This window comes from Parus major, chromosome 7 (genome assembly GCF_001522545.3).
Source record: "Parus major isolate Abel chromosome 7, Parus_major1.1, whole genome shotgun sequence".
Classification (NCBI taxonomy): Eukaryota; Metazoa; Chordata; class Aves; order Passeriformes; family Paridae; genus Parus; species Parus major.
Genome location: NC_031776.1, coordinates 827,664 through 845,991, shown reverse-complemented (window position 1 = coordinate 845,991; position 18,328 = coordinate 827,664). Strand labels below are relative to the sequence as shown.

The 18,328-nt window shown below is 53.0% G+C and overlaps 2 protein-coding genes and 10 non-coding genes across 12 annotated transcripts in view; 9 read left to right on the top strand and 3 right to left on the bottom strand.

The window, feature by feature from the left end:
- TRPM8 (transient receptor potential cation channel subfamily M member 8) overlaps positions 1 to 18,328 on the top strand; it is a 688,444-nt gene that overhangs the window by 466,880 nt on the left and 203,236 nt on the right. The gene's annotated exons all lie outside the window — the stretch shown is intronic.
- Positions 70 to 141, bottom strand: TRNAA-UGC. The gene has a single exon. It is a non-coding gene; the product is annotated as a tRNA-Ala (tRNA).
- Positions 384 to 455, bottom strand: TRNAP-CGG. The gene has a single exon. It is a non-coding gene; the product is annotated as a tRNA-Pro (tRNA).
- Positions 1,557 to 1,628, top strand: TRNAA-CGC. Its single transcript has one exon. It is a non-coding gene; the product is annotated as a tRNA-Ala (tRNA).
- Positions 2,118 to 2,200, bottom strand: TRNAS-UGA. The gene has a single exon. It is a non-coding gene; the product is annotated as a tRNA-Ser (tRNA).
- TRNAP-AGG lies at positions 4,061 to 4,132 on the top strand. Its single transcript has one exon. It is a non-coding gene; the product is annotated as a tRNA-Pro (tRNA).
- On the top strand, positions 4,484 to 4,555 carry TRNAA-UGC. The gene has a single exon. It is a non-coding gene; the product is annotated as a tRNA-Ala (tRNA).
- Positions 5,489 to 5,562, top strand: TRNAT-AGU. The gene has a single exon. It is a non-coding gene; the product is annotated as a tRNA-Thr (tRNA).
- On the top strand, positions 6,168 to 6,249 carry TRNAS-GCU. Its single transcript has one exon. It is a non-coding gene; the product is annotated as a tRNA-Ser (tRNA).
- Positions 10,959 to 11,246, top strand: LOC107207274 (beta-keratin-related protein-like). The gene has a single exon (XM_015634103.1). It carries the CDS (start codon positions 10,959 to 10,961, stop codon positions 11,244 to 11,246), a length of 288 nt encoding a protein of 95 aa, XP_015489589.1.
- TRNAA-CGC lies at positions 15,975 to 16,046 on the top strand. The gene has a single exon. It is a non-coding gene; the product is annotated as a tRNA-Ala (tRNA).
- TRNAS-CGA lies at positions 16,565 to 16,646 on the top strand. The gene has a single exon. It is a non-coding gene; the product is annotated as a tRNA-Ser (tRNA).

The window sequence follows — 18,328 nt, the reverse complement described above, 5'->3', positions numbered from 1 at the left end:
GGGGGGATTTTGGGGGGTGTTTGGCTGCCCCGCATGCATCAGAGAGGGGTGTGGAGAGGCAAAAGGACATGGAGATGCTGGGGGTTGATCCCAGGGCCTCTTGCATGCAAAGCAAGCGCTCTCCCGCTGAGCTACATCCCCCTGTACAAGTAAGGGGCGTTTGCCTAGTCTTCTTGCCCCACTCCGCCCCCACGACTCCAAACCCGACTGTCACAGGCTGCACTCCACCCTTCCCCACTGCTGCTTTGAGGCCCTCCTCCTGGTTTAGGGACGTGCTAGCCCAAAACACCCTGCCCATCGCTGCTCTGCAGATACTGCTTCCCTCCTCTCCACTCCCTGCCCTGACCCCACCACATCCAAAGGCACGTGGGTGCCCAAAATAAGGGCTCGTCCGGGATTTGAACCCGGGACCTCTCGCACCCGAAGCGAGAATCATACCCCTAGACCAACGAGCCAGGTGCTCTATAGGAGCAGAAAACACTTTTTTCACTTCGAGTATTCACAGACCTGCCTGGGGTGAGATGGGACCTGTGGTAGTTCTTTCTGTCTCTGATGGATGAACACCGTTGAGAGCACTGACTGTAGGGATGTCACGTCGGCATATGTAGCAGGGATGGAGGAAACAACTCAAACAATGCTCCATTTCCCAAACTATTAGTGTTAAATGAAGAAAAAGGGGTCATGCTGCCTTTGGTGTTGAATACAGCTGAAACCAGCCTGACTCATCAATCCCAAATTTAAACATCCTGATGGTGAGATGAAGATATAGTAGATCTGGTAAAATACCAGATCTAGGTAAAGATAAAGGAACAAACAAGTAATATTACTGATAACTTTACTAAAGCTGTTGAGCTGCTACAACTGGTCTGGACTTACCTGACTCATAGTCCATCCTTTTATACTATAAAAGTCCCAAATTTGAATGGCACGGTTTTCTGACAGATCCTTTCTTGAAGTGTATGTGTGGAGATTCCCCCCTGGAGTAGGGACATTCCTCAAGGTCTCTTCTTAAAACAGAGCCAAAGAGATTTGCCCCCAGTTACTGGTCTGCGTGGGAAACATCAACCTCTTCTTAATAATTTGTTTTGGTAGCTTTAATACATTTGCTTTAATAGAATTGCTTCAATATTCCTTCACAATGCACTATATTGTAATAGTTTTTATAGCACCTATATTGTGTAGTAAATAATTCTAATTAAGATCTTTGTTGTCTAATCATAATAATAAATTATTTATATTTGTATATCTGCTTTATTTTTAATCCTGCAGGATAAAGCTGTATAAAGCCTCTACTACACCTATACAATGGAGACAAACCGCTGACAAACTCTGGGGCTAAGGTTGGATCCAGCCACACACAGGCTCCTTTCTGAAAAGTTTAGAAAGCCAGGGGTTCTTCTCTGCATGTCATGATTCAGTGTGAGTTTCTAAACTTCATCTGAAGCTCCCACTCTGCCCAGCACAGCATGGCTATGGGCTGCACCTACCTGGTTTTAAAATGGGGCCATGAGGAGCAGGGGGGTCAGCAGAGCCCTCAGGTATTGGGGGCCCAGGCAGGGGATGTAGCTCAGCGGGAGAGCGCTTGCTTCGCATGTAAGAGGCCCTGGGTTCAACCCCCAGCATCTCCAACTTTTTTTTCCCTCCTCAAACCTACCTCCTCCACGGGCCAGTGATGATAAACTTGCATCTACATCTGGAAGGGCTCCACAAAGGTGAGGGATGCACCATGGCAGAACTTCCCCCTGAGGCTGCAGTGATAGCATAACCCCCACTCAGCCATTGCCCACTGCCCTGACAGCTCCTTCCCAACCCAGAAGGGGACCAGCTCTGGCCATGGCTGAGCTGTGCCTGTGCTCACAGGCACTGGGCAACACCATGATGGGACCATCCCAGCCCAGGGGCTGCCCAGCTAGGGAGGCTGCCTATGCCTATCAGAGGCCATGCCTAGCCACAGGTACCAAAAAGGAGGAGTAATCCAGGAGTTGAGCCTAGAGTCCACAAGCCCACCAGTGCCCAGTCAGTGCAAGAGTACTGCCCCTTCTCTGTCCACTGGTCTCCAGGGATCAAAATCCTGAGGGAAAGGCACCCCACCCCTTCCAGCCGTGGGTAAAACCTGTCGCTGTGAGCAGGATTCGAACCTGCGCAGGGAAATCCCTATTGGATTTCAAGTCCAACGCCTTCACCCCTCGGCCATCACAGCCACTGGTGTCCCTCCTCAAGGTGGTGACAACTGGGGACATACCACTTTGCCTCAGGTTATGCCATCTCCCAGCCTGGTGTGGGGCTCTGCTCAGCCCCAGCACCCACACCTGGAGGGTTTGGAAAAGGGAACTTGAAGGGATCTTTACTGACGGCTGGAAAAAATTCAGGTACCTTGGTCACAAAGCAGGCAGCACCGGGAAGCATCCTCCAAGGATGCCCAAGGATACAGCAGCTCTTGGAGGGGCAAAAGGACATGGAGATACTGGGGGTTGATCCCAGGGCCTCGTACATGCAAAGCAAGCACTCTCCCGCTGAGCTACATTCCCCTGTGAAAGGCAGGGAGAGGGCCTCTGGACTGGGTCCCCTCATCCCTGGAGCACACCTTGCCAGCCCTGGGGCTCCATCCTGCCCACTCAGCCAGGAAGGGGCACCCAGCCCTCTGTGCCAGAGCCTTGGTTATGCCACAGTCCCATGTACCAGCCAAAGAAGGTAGGTGCCAAAAAAGGTGAGCTCATCCTAGAGCTGAATCCATGACCTCTCACACTTTAAATGAGATTCATGTCCCAGATCCGTGCCCCACAATTCTGGGACTTGAGGAGGGTGGCTGATGCTGCCTTTTGCCCCTTGGCACAGGCTGGAACAAGGAAATCCATCTTGTGTTGCCCAGGAGGTGGGGCCAGCATTTGGAGGTGTCCATGGTGCATAACTTCCCTAGATCCAGCAGCCACAGGGGCAGGTGGACCATGAAGACAGCAGGGACCCTTGGGCACCACTCTGCCCTTGCACAGGGGCACGTATCTCAGCAGGAGAGTGCTTGCTTTGCATGCAAGAGGCCCTGAGATTAACCCCCAGCATCTCCATGTCCTTTTGCCTCTCTAGACAACCCCGTTGCATGTGGGGCTGGCAGAGCCCCACAGACACCCCCAAAAAGTGCTGGTGCTGCCTGAGGGTGTGGCAGACCCATGAGTTGGGGGGGGGGGGAACAGGGGGATGGGACACAGCAGTGATGCACAGTGGGTGCCCACACCCCATGCCAGCCCCCCCCCAGCTTCCCCACTTATCCTGCCCAGCCCCAACCTGAACAGACTGGAGGGGAACAAGGGGAAGACCCCAGAGCGCTCTGTATCTCCACAGAAAAACAAGACAGGCTCTGACCAAAGGGACGATTTCTCTGGGAGTGAGACCCACGTCTCCTCATACCTGAAGGCAGAAACACATCCCAAACCTGGATTGTTTGGCATCTTGGCCCCACTGCCCTGGGCAGTGGTGTGTGGGTCCCACCTGGCCCATGGGTAAAAGGAAATAGCCCGGGGTGCCCTACTGCTCCCACTGCTCCCTGCCCTCTGAGATGGGAGGTTTTGCCCTGACCCCACAGTCGGTGGTCCATGCCCCCTGCCCTAAGATGCTATCTATTCCTGGACAGCAGAAGGATAAAGACGCCATGAACACCAAGGTGGGATGAACTCCCAGCTAGGCAGGTAAAACCTATGGCTATGAGCAGGATTCGAACCTACAGTGAGAACCCCTACTGGATTTTGGATTTGGAGTCCAGCACCTTCGCCCCTCGGCCATCACAGGCGCGGTGCTGAGGCCGAAGGGGGCAGAGCCGTGCGGGCGGTGGGGGCAGCGCCGCGCCGCGGCGGGCAGTGGAGCGGGGTGCGGGGCAATGTCCGGGGGTGCGGATGTCCGGGATGTCCGGGCCATGTTGGCAGCGCTGATGCCGCGGATGTCCCGGCGGGGCTGCGGGCGCAGGCCGTGGGCAGGGAGCGGCCCCGGGCCGGGGTCCCCGGGCAGCAGCGTCGGCGCAGCGTTTTGGCGGGCCGGGCGAGGGCGGGGCGCGGGAGGGGCAGTGCACCCCGGCTCGTTGGTCTAGGGGTATGATTCTCGCTTAGGGTGCGAGAGGTCCCGGGTTCAAATCCCGGACGAGCCCTCTTTTTTTCCACACCCGCTGCTCACCACCGCCACAACTCAAGCGCACCGCAAACATGCCCTCACATTCCCGCTCACCACCTCCGCCCCGGCCGGCACGGCAGCCGCCCGACACGCCCGCGGCCCATCTACACTCCGCCCCTTACATGGCCTCTGTGCCTGGAAAATAACCTCCCTGCTCTGCCCCACAAGTATTCCCCCTATTCCAACCCCCTCACCAGCCCAGTGACACCTAAGGGATCCTCAAGTGCTTGAACCCCTTTTCCCGAGTCTGAGCGGCAGGCGAACGCAGCACACACAGGGATTGTCGCGGAGCAAGGAGAACGCCAGCGCAGAGGCTGTGCCGGGGCGGGGGGATGTAGCTCAGCGGGAGAGCGCTTGCTTTGCATGCAAGAGGCCCTGGGATCAACCCCCAGCATCTCCATGTCCTTTTGCCTCTCCACACCCCTCTCTGATGCATGCGGGACAGCCAAACACCCCCCAAATCCTCCCCCACCCCCCCGAAAATCTCGGGGGCTGCCTGTGGATGTGGGATTGCCTCCTGGCACGCCAAAGCAGTCAGCGAGGAAATGGCCGCAGAGATTTCCCTCCCTACCCAGGTGCTGCAGGGTGTGGAGATACCCGGTGTTCCTTCCCTGTGAGGCTGACAGGGTGTCTCTTGGGGTTATGGATGCTGAAAGCAGGCAGGGAGCACAGAGCCTGTCTGAAACTAAGTTACACAGGCTTCTCACTCTGGCCTGAGAAAGCATAAGAAAGAATCCAAGCAGCTTTGCAAGTGTTGTTTAGGATTTACTTGCAAGAAACATTCAGTGGGTGGTGTTCCACTTAACCAATAATGGTGATGCATTGCTTTAATAACCAATGAGAGTTTTATGTCTCAGACCTTCTCAAACATATCTATAAAAGAAGATCAAGAAAAATAAACTTTGCTCTCTTGGACAATGCAGCTAAGAGTCATGTCGTGTTTATCGCTGTTCCTAATATAGTGTGACACGGGGTGAACATTGCCTTTGGATGACCTTTGGTGCTGGGGGATAGCAGCCAGAGAGGGAGATGAGACTGAGGATGTCACCTCAGGGCAGTGTAGGGTGGCAGCTGGCACAGATCTGCCAGAGCAAGGGAAGGGGGCAGCACGTCCCTGTAAGGTCTAGGGACCCCCAAACCCAGCTGGTTGTGCTTACAGGATGTGTTGGGCTCCCTGTGCCAGGGCCTTGGGTCAGCACTGGGAAGGTTCCCAGCAGCAAAAAGAGATGGGAGTAGCTGCAGCTGGGGTACCCCAAAACTTGGGCAACAGTGTGGGATATGTGGGCAGAGGGTCAGGTATTTTAAGGAGCACCCAGTGTGAGAGGAATTAGTGGGCACCATGGCTCAGTTGGTCAAAGCGCCTGTCTAGTAAACAGGAGATCCTGGGTTCAACTCCCAGTGGTGCCTCAGCCAGGGGGCCTGTTTTTCTTCCCTGTCCCAAATTGGGGGCACTGCTAGGGGTCTTTGTCCTGCTCTGGGCACTGTCAGTCCCAGTGCTCTGTCCCCCATTACTCTACTCTGGGAGTAAAATGTTTCCTTCTGCTTCCTCTTCCGTCTCTCCTCACATTGGAGAGATGGCCTGAACTGTTTTCAGAAACCAGGGGATCCGGGAAGTGAGAGATGCATTAGATGCTGTCTGGATGCCCACCATGTTCCCTATTACTTTGAACAACCAGTGCTGAATCATGTAGGAAAAACTGGACACAGGCTGGGTGTGGGTGAGTAATGGAGATGCCTGGTGCACATCTTTTCATGCCAACAATAAATGCCACATTACCCTTTGCCACCCTATGAACACAGAAGGGAACAGGGAGAGGGGCAAATTAATCACAAATGCTTGCTTGTCTCCCTGCTCCGCTGTGACAGAGGCTGCCGGGGCTCTGCCTTGCCCAGCCTTGCACACCAAAGGACATCCTGAAGAAGCAGCTCCAGTATTGATGTCTGGGGAAAAAAAAAAGGGCAAAAAAATCCGCTGAAAAAAATTCTGCTAAAAAACTGGAACTGGCATGGGGGACGAGGTGGCCGAGTGGTTAAGGCGATGGACTGCTAATCCATTGTGCTCTGCACGCGTGGGTTCGAATCCCACCCTCGTCGGGTCCCCTGGCAATCCCCTCTTCTAGAGTAGGTCCTTTTGGGACAGCCTGCCCAGTATCCTTCTGCTCTCCATGTTTTGCTGTGCTGTGTCAAACACTCATCACATCTACCCCTGCACTGCTGCTTTGGCGGGCTGAACCTGCTCCTGGTGGCTCAGGGACTGGCATGGCCCTTCTGAGCAATGCCTGAGCCCACCTGCCAGCCTCTCCTGCCATCCCATCACCTTTTTTTACAGGGGCACTGAACTGTAGTCAGGGAAGGTCAGGACTGGGCACCTCTGGGCATTGCCAGGGATGCTGATGAGATCCAAAAGCCACCCTCTGTCATGTCCCAGAGGTGCTTGTTCTGGGGATGGCAGAGCTGCTGTGCACTGGCAGCTGCCCCCTGTGCCTGGAGCAGTGCTCACAGTAGAGATTCCTGAAGACAGGAGACTGTGATCTATGGCAAGATGAAGAGGAAAGAGGTAAAACTGCCTCTGGAATCTCAGTGGTCTTGCAGAGAGGAAAGCCCTGCATTTGGCAGTGTCTGTGCTTTGAGGCACATGGGGAAAAGGCATCATGCCAGTCTTGCCTTCCCTTCTCCCCTCTACTCCTCTCCACTGATGAGGATGTGGCCAAGCAATGCCATGGCTTCAAGGCAAGGTGAGGATGCTCAGGCTTAGCTTTTTGACCTTCTCTTTGGCTACATTTCCTTCCCATGCCTTGGGGAAATATGCCTGGGGACCAGTGTGGAGCTGCTTCCCTCCATCAGCAACTCCTGAGCCAGAAACCATGACCAGGCTGCAGGGAAATACTGGCCCCATCCCATTCCACTGCCATGTGATGAGCTGTGCTGCTCATCAAACTCTGCCACCCCAGGAAAGGGGGATGTCCCTGCCTGGACATCCAGGTGCCCTCCAAGGAATCTGTGGGAGGTTTCCTGGGAAAAATGCATAGGTTTGGGTCCAGCCCTGAAGAGAGACCAACTTGCAGCTGGAGATGGTGAAATGGGCTGGGGTGGTGGGTGCAGGGGTATGGCAGTGCATGGCAGGGAGACTGGGTCACAGGATGGGACCTGGGACTTGCAGGACACAGACAGCCAGGAGAGAATCCCTACTGATTCCCTTGGGACACCCTTCAACCCTGCCCTGGCACACACATGTCCCAGTCCCGGTGAGCGGTGATGAGGGGTGGTGCTGTGGGACATCAGCCCACCCAGGGACCTGGTAATTACAGGGATCCTGTGGCAGTGTGGAACTGGATCATCTGCAGCCCCAGGACAGCACCTGGCAGCCAGAGCCTGGCTCTCCCCAGTGGCACCAGCTGGGCTCCACTCCCTGGGCTACACACAGTGGCCCTGGAGCACCCTGAGTCTGACCTGGCAAGGACACAGGCAGCCAGGATGATCCATGCCTGGATCTGGCTGCATCAAGATTCTGCCTCCTGGCACTGGGGTGTCCCACTCATCCATCCGCCACTTGGGAGTGGTCCCTGGCTCTTCTGCTGCTGGGAGGCAAGCCCTGGGTGAGATGCAGGCATTGCATGCAGACATTCCTTGGGGATGGGATGCGGTAGGTCTGTTGCTGCTCCAAGGTGTGCTCTTGCCTTTGGCTTTCAGGAGAAATTTTAGGACAGGGGAAAGCTCCCACCCTCCACCAGTCTAGGACACATCCAGCCCTTGGGGTGTTGGAAATCAAAATGAAAAGTGCTTCTGGGGCTGATGATAGGAAAGGAAACACATGGATTATTGATACTGGACCATGTTTTTCATGTCCTTACCTGCAGGAAGAGGCAGGGCTGAGGTGGCCACACATCCTGGATCTGTGCAAAAGTTAAGAAAATGGATCCGACATTTGGTGTGGTGAAATTTTCTCAGGTTTGAGGTTCTTCCAGAGAAAGTCACATTTCACGCAGAAAGTGCTCATTCCTGAAATGAATATGGATTTGAAAATTCAATATTTATTTATCTCCCAAATATCTGCCTTTCCCCTATTGTTTTCCTTTTAAAAAATTCAATCATTACACAAATATGATTATTTTAATTTCTTAACATGTGCCTTTTGTTTCCCCTGCTGTCTTTTCTAGGAAAATTACTTGTTTCAGTCCATAGAACTGCTCATATTTGACAACAGTCCCCCTCTGAGTAGCCCATGGCATTTATCCCAAGTATCACTGCATCCATGGATATTATTCTGGGACATGGTAGTCCAATGTGAACAGAAACTGGAAGCCTGGAAGGGAGTAATCTCAGGAAGTTTTCCTGAGATCATGGGAGTGCACAGAGGCACAAAAAACCCCAACCAACCAACCAACCAACCAAAAAAAAACCCCAAAAACCAACCAACCAACCAAACCAAAAAAACAACAAAAAAAAACCCCAATAGCAACAATAAAAAAACCACAAACCAAACCAAACCAAACCAAAGAAACAAAAACCCACAACCCCCCCCCTCCCCAAAATAAGGGAAATTAATTAATGAAGAGAAAGAAAACCAGACTGGTAGAAGAAGGGTTTAATTCTCAGGCTGTGGGTCCAAGGTGCACTTGTGGCATCAGTTATTCAAGAGTAGTGCAAAAAGCAGCACAGTAAAGATTAAACTAAAACTTCATCTTTTCCTGCTTGCTAAATCACCATTTAGGAGATTATGAATGATGAACCCACAGCATCCTGTCTTACTCCAGTAGTTGCCAGGTAGCTTCTCTCTGAAGCCCATGTCCTCTACTGAACCTCAGAAAGCCTGATTTCCTTTTTCCCCTTCCAGAATGATGTTTAAAAATAGCTGAGCTCAGCCTCAGATCCTTGGAAAGGCTTCATTGCTCTGACAGGCAGGGTGGAGAGGAGTCACTAGGAACCATTCAGTGCAATCCATTGTGGCCAAATCATCTCAAGAACTCAAGTGACCCCCCAAACCCCACAAGGCACATCTTTAACAGGATGCTGACAGCCTAATACACGTATAGTACGTGTCCCGGTACTGTCAGCATTTATTCCAGGGCAGGAGATGTTTGTGCCGTCACCTGGGCTCTGCTGGTGTGAAATGAAAAGACTTTTTCAAACTTTCCTTGCCTCTAGAGCTCATGATGGTTCATCATGGTCCTGCTTGAGACCACATCAGCAACTCCCTTCCTGCCCCCCCCTCCCCCCCCATGTAGGTGATTCACTTTTAAGTGCAGGTTGAGTGATCTGGTGTCACAGCATGCAAAGACTGTAATTAACCCTGTCTTGGTGATGTCACTCCATCACGAGGAAGGATACCTGTGACCTTCTGGCTCACTGCTACTACCCTATCTGAAGAGCAGGATGGAAGGGCTCTTGAAATTCAGCTCCCTGCACAAAATCAGCCAGTTTAGGTGTGTGTCACCTGTGGGGGTGGACTTCAGAGCCACTTTTTTTGCTTTTAAAATATTTTTACAAATCTGATGTGACTTCCAAGCAGGACTCATACCCAGGTGTAAGGAATAATAAAAAAAAAAAAAAAAAAAGGAAAATACTCTAAGTGCATCCAAACCCATGAGAAATTGCTCATGCTGGGTTAAGTCCCTGTGTCCACATAGCTCATATCCTCACTCCTGCAGCCCCTCAGCTTTCCTGCCATCCCTGGCACAGGACTTTACTCCAGATGGATGTTCCTTACATGGAACTTTACATTACTTTACGTTCTTTACATCCCTCTTCTCACCTCAGATGCACCATAGAGCTGAATTGGTTGTGCTGGGAGGAAGGTAGGGATACGTCTGCCCTAAATTCTGCTGAAACACTCTCCTGCCTGGTGGCATAAAGACCTAAAATGTCCTTTGGCCATAGGAAGGAAGGTAATTAATGCCTGTAGCCCAAATCATTTCAATCTTACTCAGTATTACATGGAAGCAAAACATGAGAGATGAAAGAGGGAACTGTTTAATCAGTCAGGGGAGCTTTCCAGGAGAAAACTGCTGGTTGTTGGGGAGTTTCAGGCAGAAGGCATGCACCCGCTCCCCTGGGGGGCTGGGCCACCCTATAAAACTGTGGGGACAGTGCTTGGCCCCACCACCTGCTCCAGCTGCTGCCACTGCCACCTCCATCTGGGTAAGTCAAGACGGGCTCCATCCCCTTCCCTACCCCTCCCTCCTCCCTTCCAGATGCATAGGACATCAGTGAAGGGTGTATTTCTGCCTTAAGATGAAGACTGCAAGGGGCTGCAGGATGAAGGGCTTATAGGGTCTGCAACCACACAATGAGTTGCAACCTGTGTGATTTTCCTTGCTGAAGGAGAAAAACAAATTAGAGCAGGACACGCCTGGGTTGCAGGGATTGATGTGTCCCTGTTTTTATGGATGGGCATCAAAGGTCCCTTATATTTTGGGATGGGATGGCTCAGCTCATGTTGTGTTGACTTAAATGGGTTTTGCTTCAAAATGCATCACATGCATCTTGTGAGCACCTTGCTTGCCAAGGGCTCCCAGTGAGCTTGGAGTAAGAGTCTGCTCTCTGGTCCCAGCACCTGGTGCCTCCAACTTTCTCAGACCAACCTGCAGCTCAAACCAAATTCCCCTCATTCTCCTGAGTGGTTTATGGACCAAGGCAGGGGGAAGCCTTCTTTTGGTATTTCTAAACCATCCAAACCCTCTAGCTCGCTCTCCCATGACTCTTATTATGGGAGGTATTGAGTGAGGACTCGGCAGGGACAGACTGGCCTCTGCCTTGCCTTTACACCCCGGGTCTGGCTTTCAGGTGCACATCCTTGCCGAGCCATGTCGTGCTATGACCTGTGCCTGCCCTCCTCCTGCGGTCCTCGGCCCCTGGCCACCAGCTGCAACCAGCCCTGCTTCCGCCGCTGCGGGGACTCCACTGCCTTCATCCAGCCGCCCACAGTCGTGGTCACGCTGCCCGGACCCATCCTCAGCTCCTTCCCACAGAACACCACGGTGGGCTCCACGGCGTCGGCGGCGGTTGGGAGCTACCTGCACTGCTGCGGCATCCCCGTGGGCTCCCGGGGCCTGGGCAAGGCGGGACTGCTGTGCCTGGGTACCGGGCTGTAGGGTGTCCCTGGAGGGCTCCTCTTCCTGCCCATGCCAGCTGTGTGGTCAGGAAGGGCAAGCGAAGCACATGACCAAGACTAGGGAAGAGGACTAAGGAGATGCCCCTGGGTTTCCCAGCAGTTGCCCCAGGAGGATGGGAGCCATGCGCATTTGTCACTCCAAACCATGCCTCTGTATGCCTTTATCTCACTAAGTCTTTATATTTCCATGTTCTACACGACATTTGCTGCTGGCTGGGAAATAAATGCTTCTAGCAGGCTGTAGATGGCAAATGATAGTCATGGGGTGGTGGGAAGAGGGGACACCTTGTAGAGATCAGTTTGTCCCAAAGTGGGGTTTATCCATTTAGTTGTTAAGCGCTGGAAATGCACTTGTACTCTGAACTGGTTCAGCTTCCTTCTCATTAAAGTCTTGCTACATGATAGACTAAGTCTTCTGTTGTCCCTTGTTCAGAAGTCTGGAGGGATGACCTCCTCTAGAGGCAGCTTGTTGCTGCTGAGGAGGTTTGGTTTTTACATGTAATGGGGGTTTCTGCTGCCCAGCTCCCCCTGTGCTGACAAAAGCGTGTGGTTTGCTGGGACCAGTCCCAAGCCAACCTTCTCACCCTGGAAACCTCTCCTCCTGCCCCATGGCAAGCACCTGCTCAGAGAGGAATTCCCGCAGGACTAGACTTTATTGCCTATTCCCATAAGGAGCTGGGAATGCGAAGGTTTGACATTTCAAAATGGCATTTACCCTGCATTTTTGCAGCGATATTTTGGGGAGCTGAGCTAAGGAGGGTGGATGTAGAGTCAGGGAAAAAGGTAGAAGTGGGATTCTTGGGAGATGGGCTCCTTTGAATGGGCATCCTATGCCAAGCTTACCCAGTATTTAATGACTGACAGTGAAGAATGAAAAAGAAGAGACAATATTTGCTTTGTGGATAGGGGACACTGGAATCTCTGGCAGATGTCATGAATTGAGTAGAGCCTCTTTTTAAGATGCCATGGATCAACAGGCAGAACCTTTTCAGCTGATGGAAGGAGGAATAGAAGTATTTGCATAAAGCTTGTGAATGTTTATAATGAGGGATTATGCTGAGCTTGAAAGCCTATTGATCATCAAAAGCATTTGACCAAGCTCAACTGGTTTTACTGCCCAGGAGACTTTTGCAGAGGTGCTCCTAATTTGGAGAAACTTTGCATGGCAATTGTTCAGCAGCCAGTCCACCAGGAGAAGGGAGGTGTCCTTCCTCCAAGGAGTGCTCAGATATTTTTATCCCAGCTCTGGAAATTATCTGCAGAGATAGGATGCAAAATTTTGAATAAAAAATTACAAAAAGCTTTGGAATTCCAGCAAAAGTTTTGTTGGGAAGCTGCAGGTCTCCGGGTCTTGTGCAGCTGCCTTCCCCAAGCCTGCTGCATAGAACCGTCCAGGAGGGAGCAGGTGGACAGAATTTTTATGTAGCTTTGCACTGAATGACTCCACTGAGGAGGTTATACAGGTTTTAATTTGTTATTTCTGAAAATCCAGTGTCTCCAAAAATGTACACAGCTCCTTGATTTGACTTGAAAATTGTGATGTCTTAGTCAAGGAAATGAGGACCTCAGTGCCCCTTAGGGCTCCCTGTCCTGAAGGTCAGGGGACTCTGTCTCCCATGGGAGCCTTGACTCCAGCTGGGAGCTGTGCCTCCTTGGCTTCCAGCTCAAGAGCAGTCCTGAATTCACCACATTTCCCCCCCAAGCCAGCCCTTGCCCCAGGCAGGACCTCCCCCCTGCCCCCCCCAGACCTGCTGTTCAGGCCCTAAATACAGGTTTCTGTAGAAGCAGCTTAGCCAAAGGCTCCAGTGAGAAACACAGAGCTACATAACAAGATGGGGAGGAAAAATAACACTCAGCAGGTAGAAGCACATGGAGGGAAATAGCATTTGGTCCCAGCATTACCTACCTATAGAATTCAAAAGCAGCAGAAGCACTTTTGAAAAGATCCTGGAGTTTAGCTCAGGTGTCACCCTCTGGCCATACCTGTTGAGATTCATGTCTCCTGCCCACCTCCCATCTTCCCTCAGCTGCTTCATGGCCTTGGAGGAAATCTTCTCCCTGTGGTCATTCAGTGTCCTCAGGCTCCTGGAGGATGGGTACCTTCCTACCCTGGGGGTAGATGAGGTGTGAAGGAGAGAGGAATTCATGGTTTGAGGAGGAAGGAGAGCTGTGATGGAAAAGGGGAGATTGCCATGAACAGCAAGTGAGTGGGACCATTTGTAATGGAGACTTTGTCTGGGGAGGGTTAAGCTGGACTAGGAAAAGGTTCTTCCCCCAGAGTGTGGTGGGGCATTCAACAGGCTTCCCAGAGAATGGGCACAACCTCAAGGCTGCCAGAGCATTTGGATAACGCTGTCAGGCACAGGGTGGGATTGTTGGGGTGTCTTGTGCAGAGCCAGGAGCTGGACTTTGATGATCCTTATGGGCCCCTTCCAATTCAGGATATTCTATCATACTATGGAAACTCCAGGCAGCATGGTGTTGGTGATAGAGCTGGAAGGATTGGTGGTGTCTGGATCCTTGGTGGGTCAACACATCAATCTGCAGCTTCTCTGCACATCCAACTGAGAAGACAAAAATTGTGGTGTATCACAGCAGTGGGAGAGGATGAAGAGACAGATCCACCACCTGTGCCTTTACTGGGCTGCAAAAGGTGTATCCCAGACTGGCACTGGGGCACTGGGCTGAGGGCAATGCAGGAAGAGTGAGCTGCATCAACAGGCAGCATCCCTCATCCTCCTCACTGGGGCAAAGACTGCTGGCCAGAGCCAGCCAGGTGAGAGACAGAGCCCCTGGAGCTAGGAGCCTGCAGGCATGGCAGACAGAGAGCTGGGACTTGTGTGCCCAGTCCCTGCATGTGTCCAAGGTCAGGATGGATGGAGCTTGGACCAACCTTCCAGACTGAGGAAGGGGAGAGAAAGTGGCTGTATGGTCAGGATAAGAGGGAGGAGAGGGCATCGCTGAGGATATTCCACCCCAGACACCCAGGGATCAAGCACAGGGCAGGGGCTCAGGTGCCCTCCCTGCCACACCTGTGGAGACAGACAGACAGTGGCTCTGCCAAAGGCTCCGATTCTTCCCTGGGGTTGGAGATCCCATAAAACAGGAAAATAACAGGCTGCCCACATGTGTGAGTCACGGGGGGAAAAAGCAGGCAAATTAAAAGGCACAGGCATGTTGCTCTGTCCCTCCTGGTGCTCCTTGTGGGAATGGGACTCACAAGACTTGCATCCTGCAGCCCTGTTGGCTCCACCAGCATTGTGTCATCCTGAGCCCACATCACCAGCAGACATCGCTCCTGGCTCTCCCACACCCTCCTCTGCTCCAAGCTTTTGCTGTGGAGGGCAGCCCTCAGGGAGAGATTGGGATGAGCGCAATGAAAGCAGAGCCCAGATCCCAACAGTTTGCAAGATCCTGGGAAGGAATCTAAGTTTTAAAACTCAAGAATTGTTTGATTAAACATTCCAGGGCTGTTAATTCATGTTTGTTGAGAGGTGTCTGCACACCAGCCAAAGAGGAGATGGGTGATATAGTAATTGCTTGTGTGGGGTAGCTCCTGTCAGCACTGGTTACATGGGGTTGAAGGAGCTGGGTGTCTGTGGGGGGCTACGAGACCTGGAAATCATGGGCTGCAATGTTTCCTTTGCCTGCTCCTCTCCACGCCTCTATGATATGAAATGCTGTGGCTGAACCATCCTCCCAGTTCTCCTTGGTCAGCTCAGGGAGTTGGAGGGGGGGAATCTCTGCTCTGGCACAGCCATGTGTTACAATTGGCATTGGAGGCTCACTGCTGTCTGCAAATCATCTCTTTGCACTCTTCTGCCTGTGTGAAGGGGGTCTCCAGCAGCTGAGGCTCCTGCAGCAGCTCATCTTCGCACCCCAGCATATCTAAAGACAACCCAACCCTCAGGAACTGTGTCCTGAAAAATTCCCCATATCCTCCCTTAGAGCTGCATCCCCATGGCACCCATAGGAGCACCAGCACCCTGCTGACCCCCATGGGAGCTTGGAAAATAGAGCAGATGGTAGAATTTGCTGGTTACCCAGCACTCACAGCTCCTGTTCCTTGTCCCAAATCCACACAGGGATCTGTGGGGTCGTGACATGGATTGGAACAGGGCTGGTCCCACGTCCTGGCTTGGCAAATTCCTGCAGGCAGTATGGATCTTCAAGGGTTGGCAGCAACTGGCTGCTGCTGGAGCAGAGGTGTATCTCAGCCAAAGAGCGCTTGCTTTGCATGCAAGAGGCCCTGGGATCAACCCCCAGCATCTCCATGTTCTTTTGCCTCCCTGGACTCCTCCCTGCTGGATGCAGGGCTGCCAGAGTCCCTTCAAAAGTCCCTAGGGTTGCCTCCTGGCATGGCTGGCCTGGAAATTCCTCCTCAAGGCTGTGGGTCTGGTGGGGAAAAGCACATCCTCAGCTGTACCCTGAAATCCAAACTGTAAGGCTGGGGAGACAAAAGGAGTGCAACACTCCAGATTGTTGGTGTAGGGATAGGTGTCTTGCACTTTTGGGTGCAAGAGATCCTGAGTGCTGCTCTCTACTGACCTGATGCTGGATGATCAGCCCTTGTATTCCCCAGCTCCCTGCAAACGGCATCCCGTGGGGTGGCTGTAGTGCCTGTCATTCAGCTAACATCACTTTTGACACTTAAACACGACTCCTGTAGTGGTAGGAAAATGTGCCCTCCGCAACAGTCCCTACACCAGGGGATGTAGCTCAGTGGGAGAGCGCTTGCTTCGCATGTAAGAGGCCCTGGGTTCAATCCCCAGCATCTCCAGTTGCTTGGTGACTTGTTTTTTCCACTTCCTCCACAAGGCGGCGATGATAAATTCCGTTTACACCAGGTTTTCCCAAAGTGAAAGTAGGAAAGTGGGGGTGTGCCGCCCACCCACGGCTGAAATGGCAGCATGGACTCCGTGCTCTGCCGTCCCCCACTGCCCCGACAGGCCTTTCCCCACTCAGAAGGGGACCCATCCCGGCCACGGTTGGGCCGTGTTTGGCCCGCAATGTCCTCCGTGCAAGGCAGCGTAGGCACACAGGGCACCCCACCTGTGCCCGGAATCCAGAGACGAGCACCCAAAAAGAGCCGTCTGGGAGTGGAACCCGGGACCTCTCGCACCCTAAGCGAGAATCATACCCCTAGACCAACGAGCCGGGGTGCTCAACTGTTCCCGCAGCCCGCCCCGCCCCCCCGGCACATCCCGGACACTTCCCCACCTCTCAGTAAAATGAGGTGCGGTCCTGTCTGGCACCAGGGTGCCCCCCCCCCCTTCCCCCCCCAAAATTGGGCCCAGGGCTGTGATGGCCGAGGGGTGAAGGCGTTGGACTCGAAACCCAATAGGGATTTCCTGCACAGGTTCGAATCCTGCTCTCAGCGACGAATTTTACCCAATGCCCGGATACCCACAGCTGCAGCCCTTCGCTGGAGTTCCCGGGAGAAGCTGACATGAGGTCATTGGCAGCCAGAGCAGCCCCTGCTCCTCCCTCGCCCCAGGCAGGGACTGTGGCTCCCTCGGGTCAGTGGCACACCCGGCATTCTCCAGGTTCTGCAGACCCGGGAGAGGTGAGGAAAAGGTGAGGGGAGTGGTGTGGGGAGGTGGAACAAGGTTCCTGTCTTGCCGAGTGGAGACCCCCTCATGGCCCTGTCCCACATCCTGGAGAGAGCAGTGCATCCCACCTCATCGGTCCAACTCCCAGAAGAGGTGTTGGGCACCACCAGCCCTCCTTCCCAGCTGCTCCTCCCAGCACCGATGTTCACCTCTAGAGGCACCCCAAGACTCGTGGGAAAGGAAAACAAAATGCTCCAGTTCCCTGCAGCCTCCAGGCAGAGGAGGGAAAGAGCCTTGGGCATTTCTATGCAGGCTTGAGGTGCCGGGAAGCAGTGCTAGGCCTTTCCTAAGGAGCTCTGACAGCCCTGCATCCAGCAGGGAGGGGTCTGGGGACACAGAAGGACATAGAGATGCTGGGAGTGGATCCCAGGGCCTCATGCATGCAAAGCAAGTGCTCTCCCACTGAGCTACCTGCCCTGTGCAGGGGCAGGGAGAGGGCCCTGGGACGCCCATTCTGGGCTGGGGATACCATGGTTCAGGCTCCCTTCCTGGAAGCACCATCTTGAGCAGCTCCTGTGTTCCTGTGCTGTGATTAAATTGCTTTAAGGATCTGGACGTCAGAGACTTTTCCTCACTGGCGCAACCTCAGGTTTCCCCTGGCAACTACGTGGTGACTAGATGGGAGCAGAGTGTGCAAGGAGCCATGTGAGGCCCTCGTTGAATCACCTGGTTCTGCCCAATTAGGCAGCTGTGACTCTGTGCAGCTTCTCACATTCTGGGAGTGGGGAGGTGCTTCTTGCTGTGGCCACAAGGTTCCAGATCCAGCATGTCTCACTCCCAGCCCCTCTTCCATTCATAAAATGCCCTCCACCAGCTATTTGCAGCACTTGGAAGGGCCAGAGTTTTTTGTGCCACCTTTCTCCATGGGACATCCTGCAAAGGTGATCCCCTGCGAGCTATGTTTGATGTCATTGGCAGCAAATGGCCGTGTCTGTGTGCCAGGGTGCATGGGGTGTCTTTGCTGTCCATGCATGGGGTGCAGCAATGCCGGGGCTGTGGTAAGGGGGGATTGCAGTGAGCAGTGTGGGAAGTGTGAGTTGGTGCCATGTGTGAGGTGTGGAAGGGCTGTGTTATAAATGAGTAGCCAATTTGATTGATAAAAAAAGGAATTTATTCTATGATCAAAATACAATCGTAAAAAGAAACCATAAGCAAAAATCAGTTGGGTGCTGTGCTGGGTGAACAGCACCAGGTGAGACAGGGAGGAGGATTTCTGCAGCACTTCTCCACCATGCCTCATGTTAAGAATAATTTGAATATTGTTACCATATTACTGTTTGTAAACCTCTTACTTACCTTGTACCCCTGTCCCAGGTTTACTCACCTTGTACCCCTGTCCCAGGTTTACTTACCTTGTACCCCTGTCCCAAATTGCTGTACCCCGTGTTTCTTGTTCCTTGTTCAGCCAGGCCCTGCCCCCTCTCCCAAGTTACTGTACTGTGTTTCTTGT

Excerpts from the sequence above, each read along its gene's own strand:
- LOC107207274 (XM_015634103.1), top strand. The coding sequence starts at position 10,959 with ATGTCGTGCTATGACCTGTGCCTGCCCTCCTCCTGCGGTCCTCGGCCC.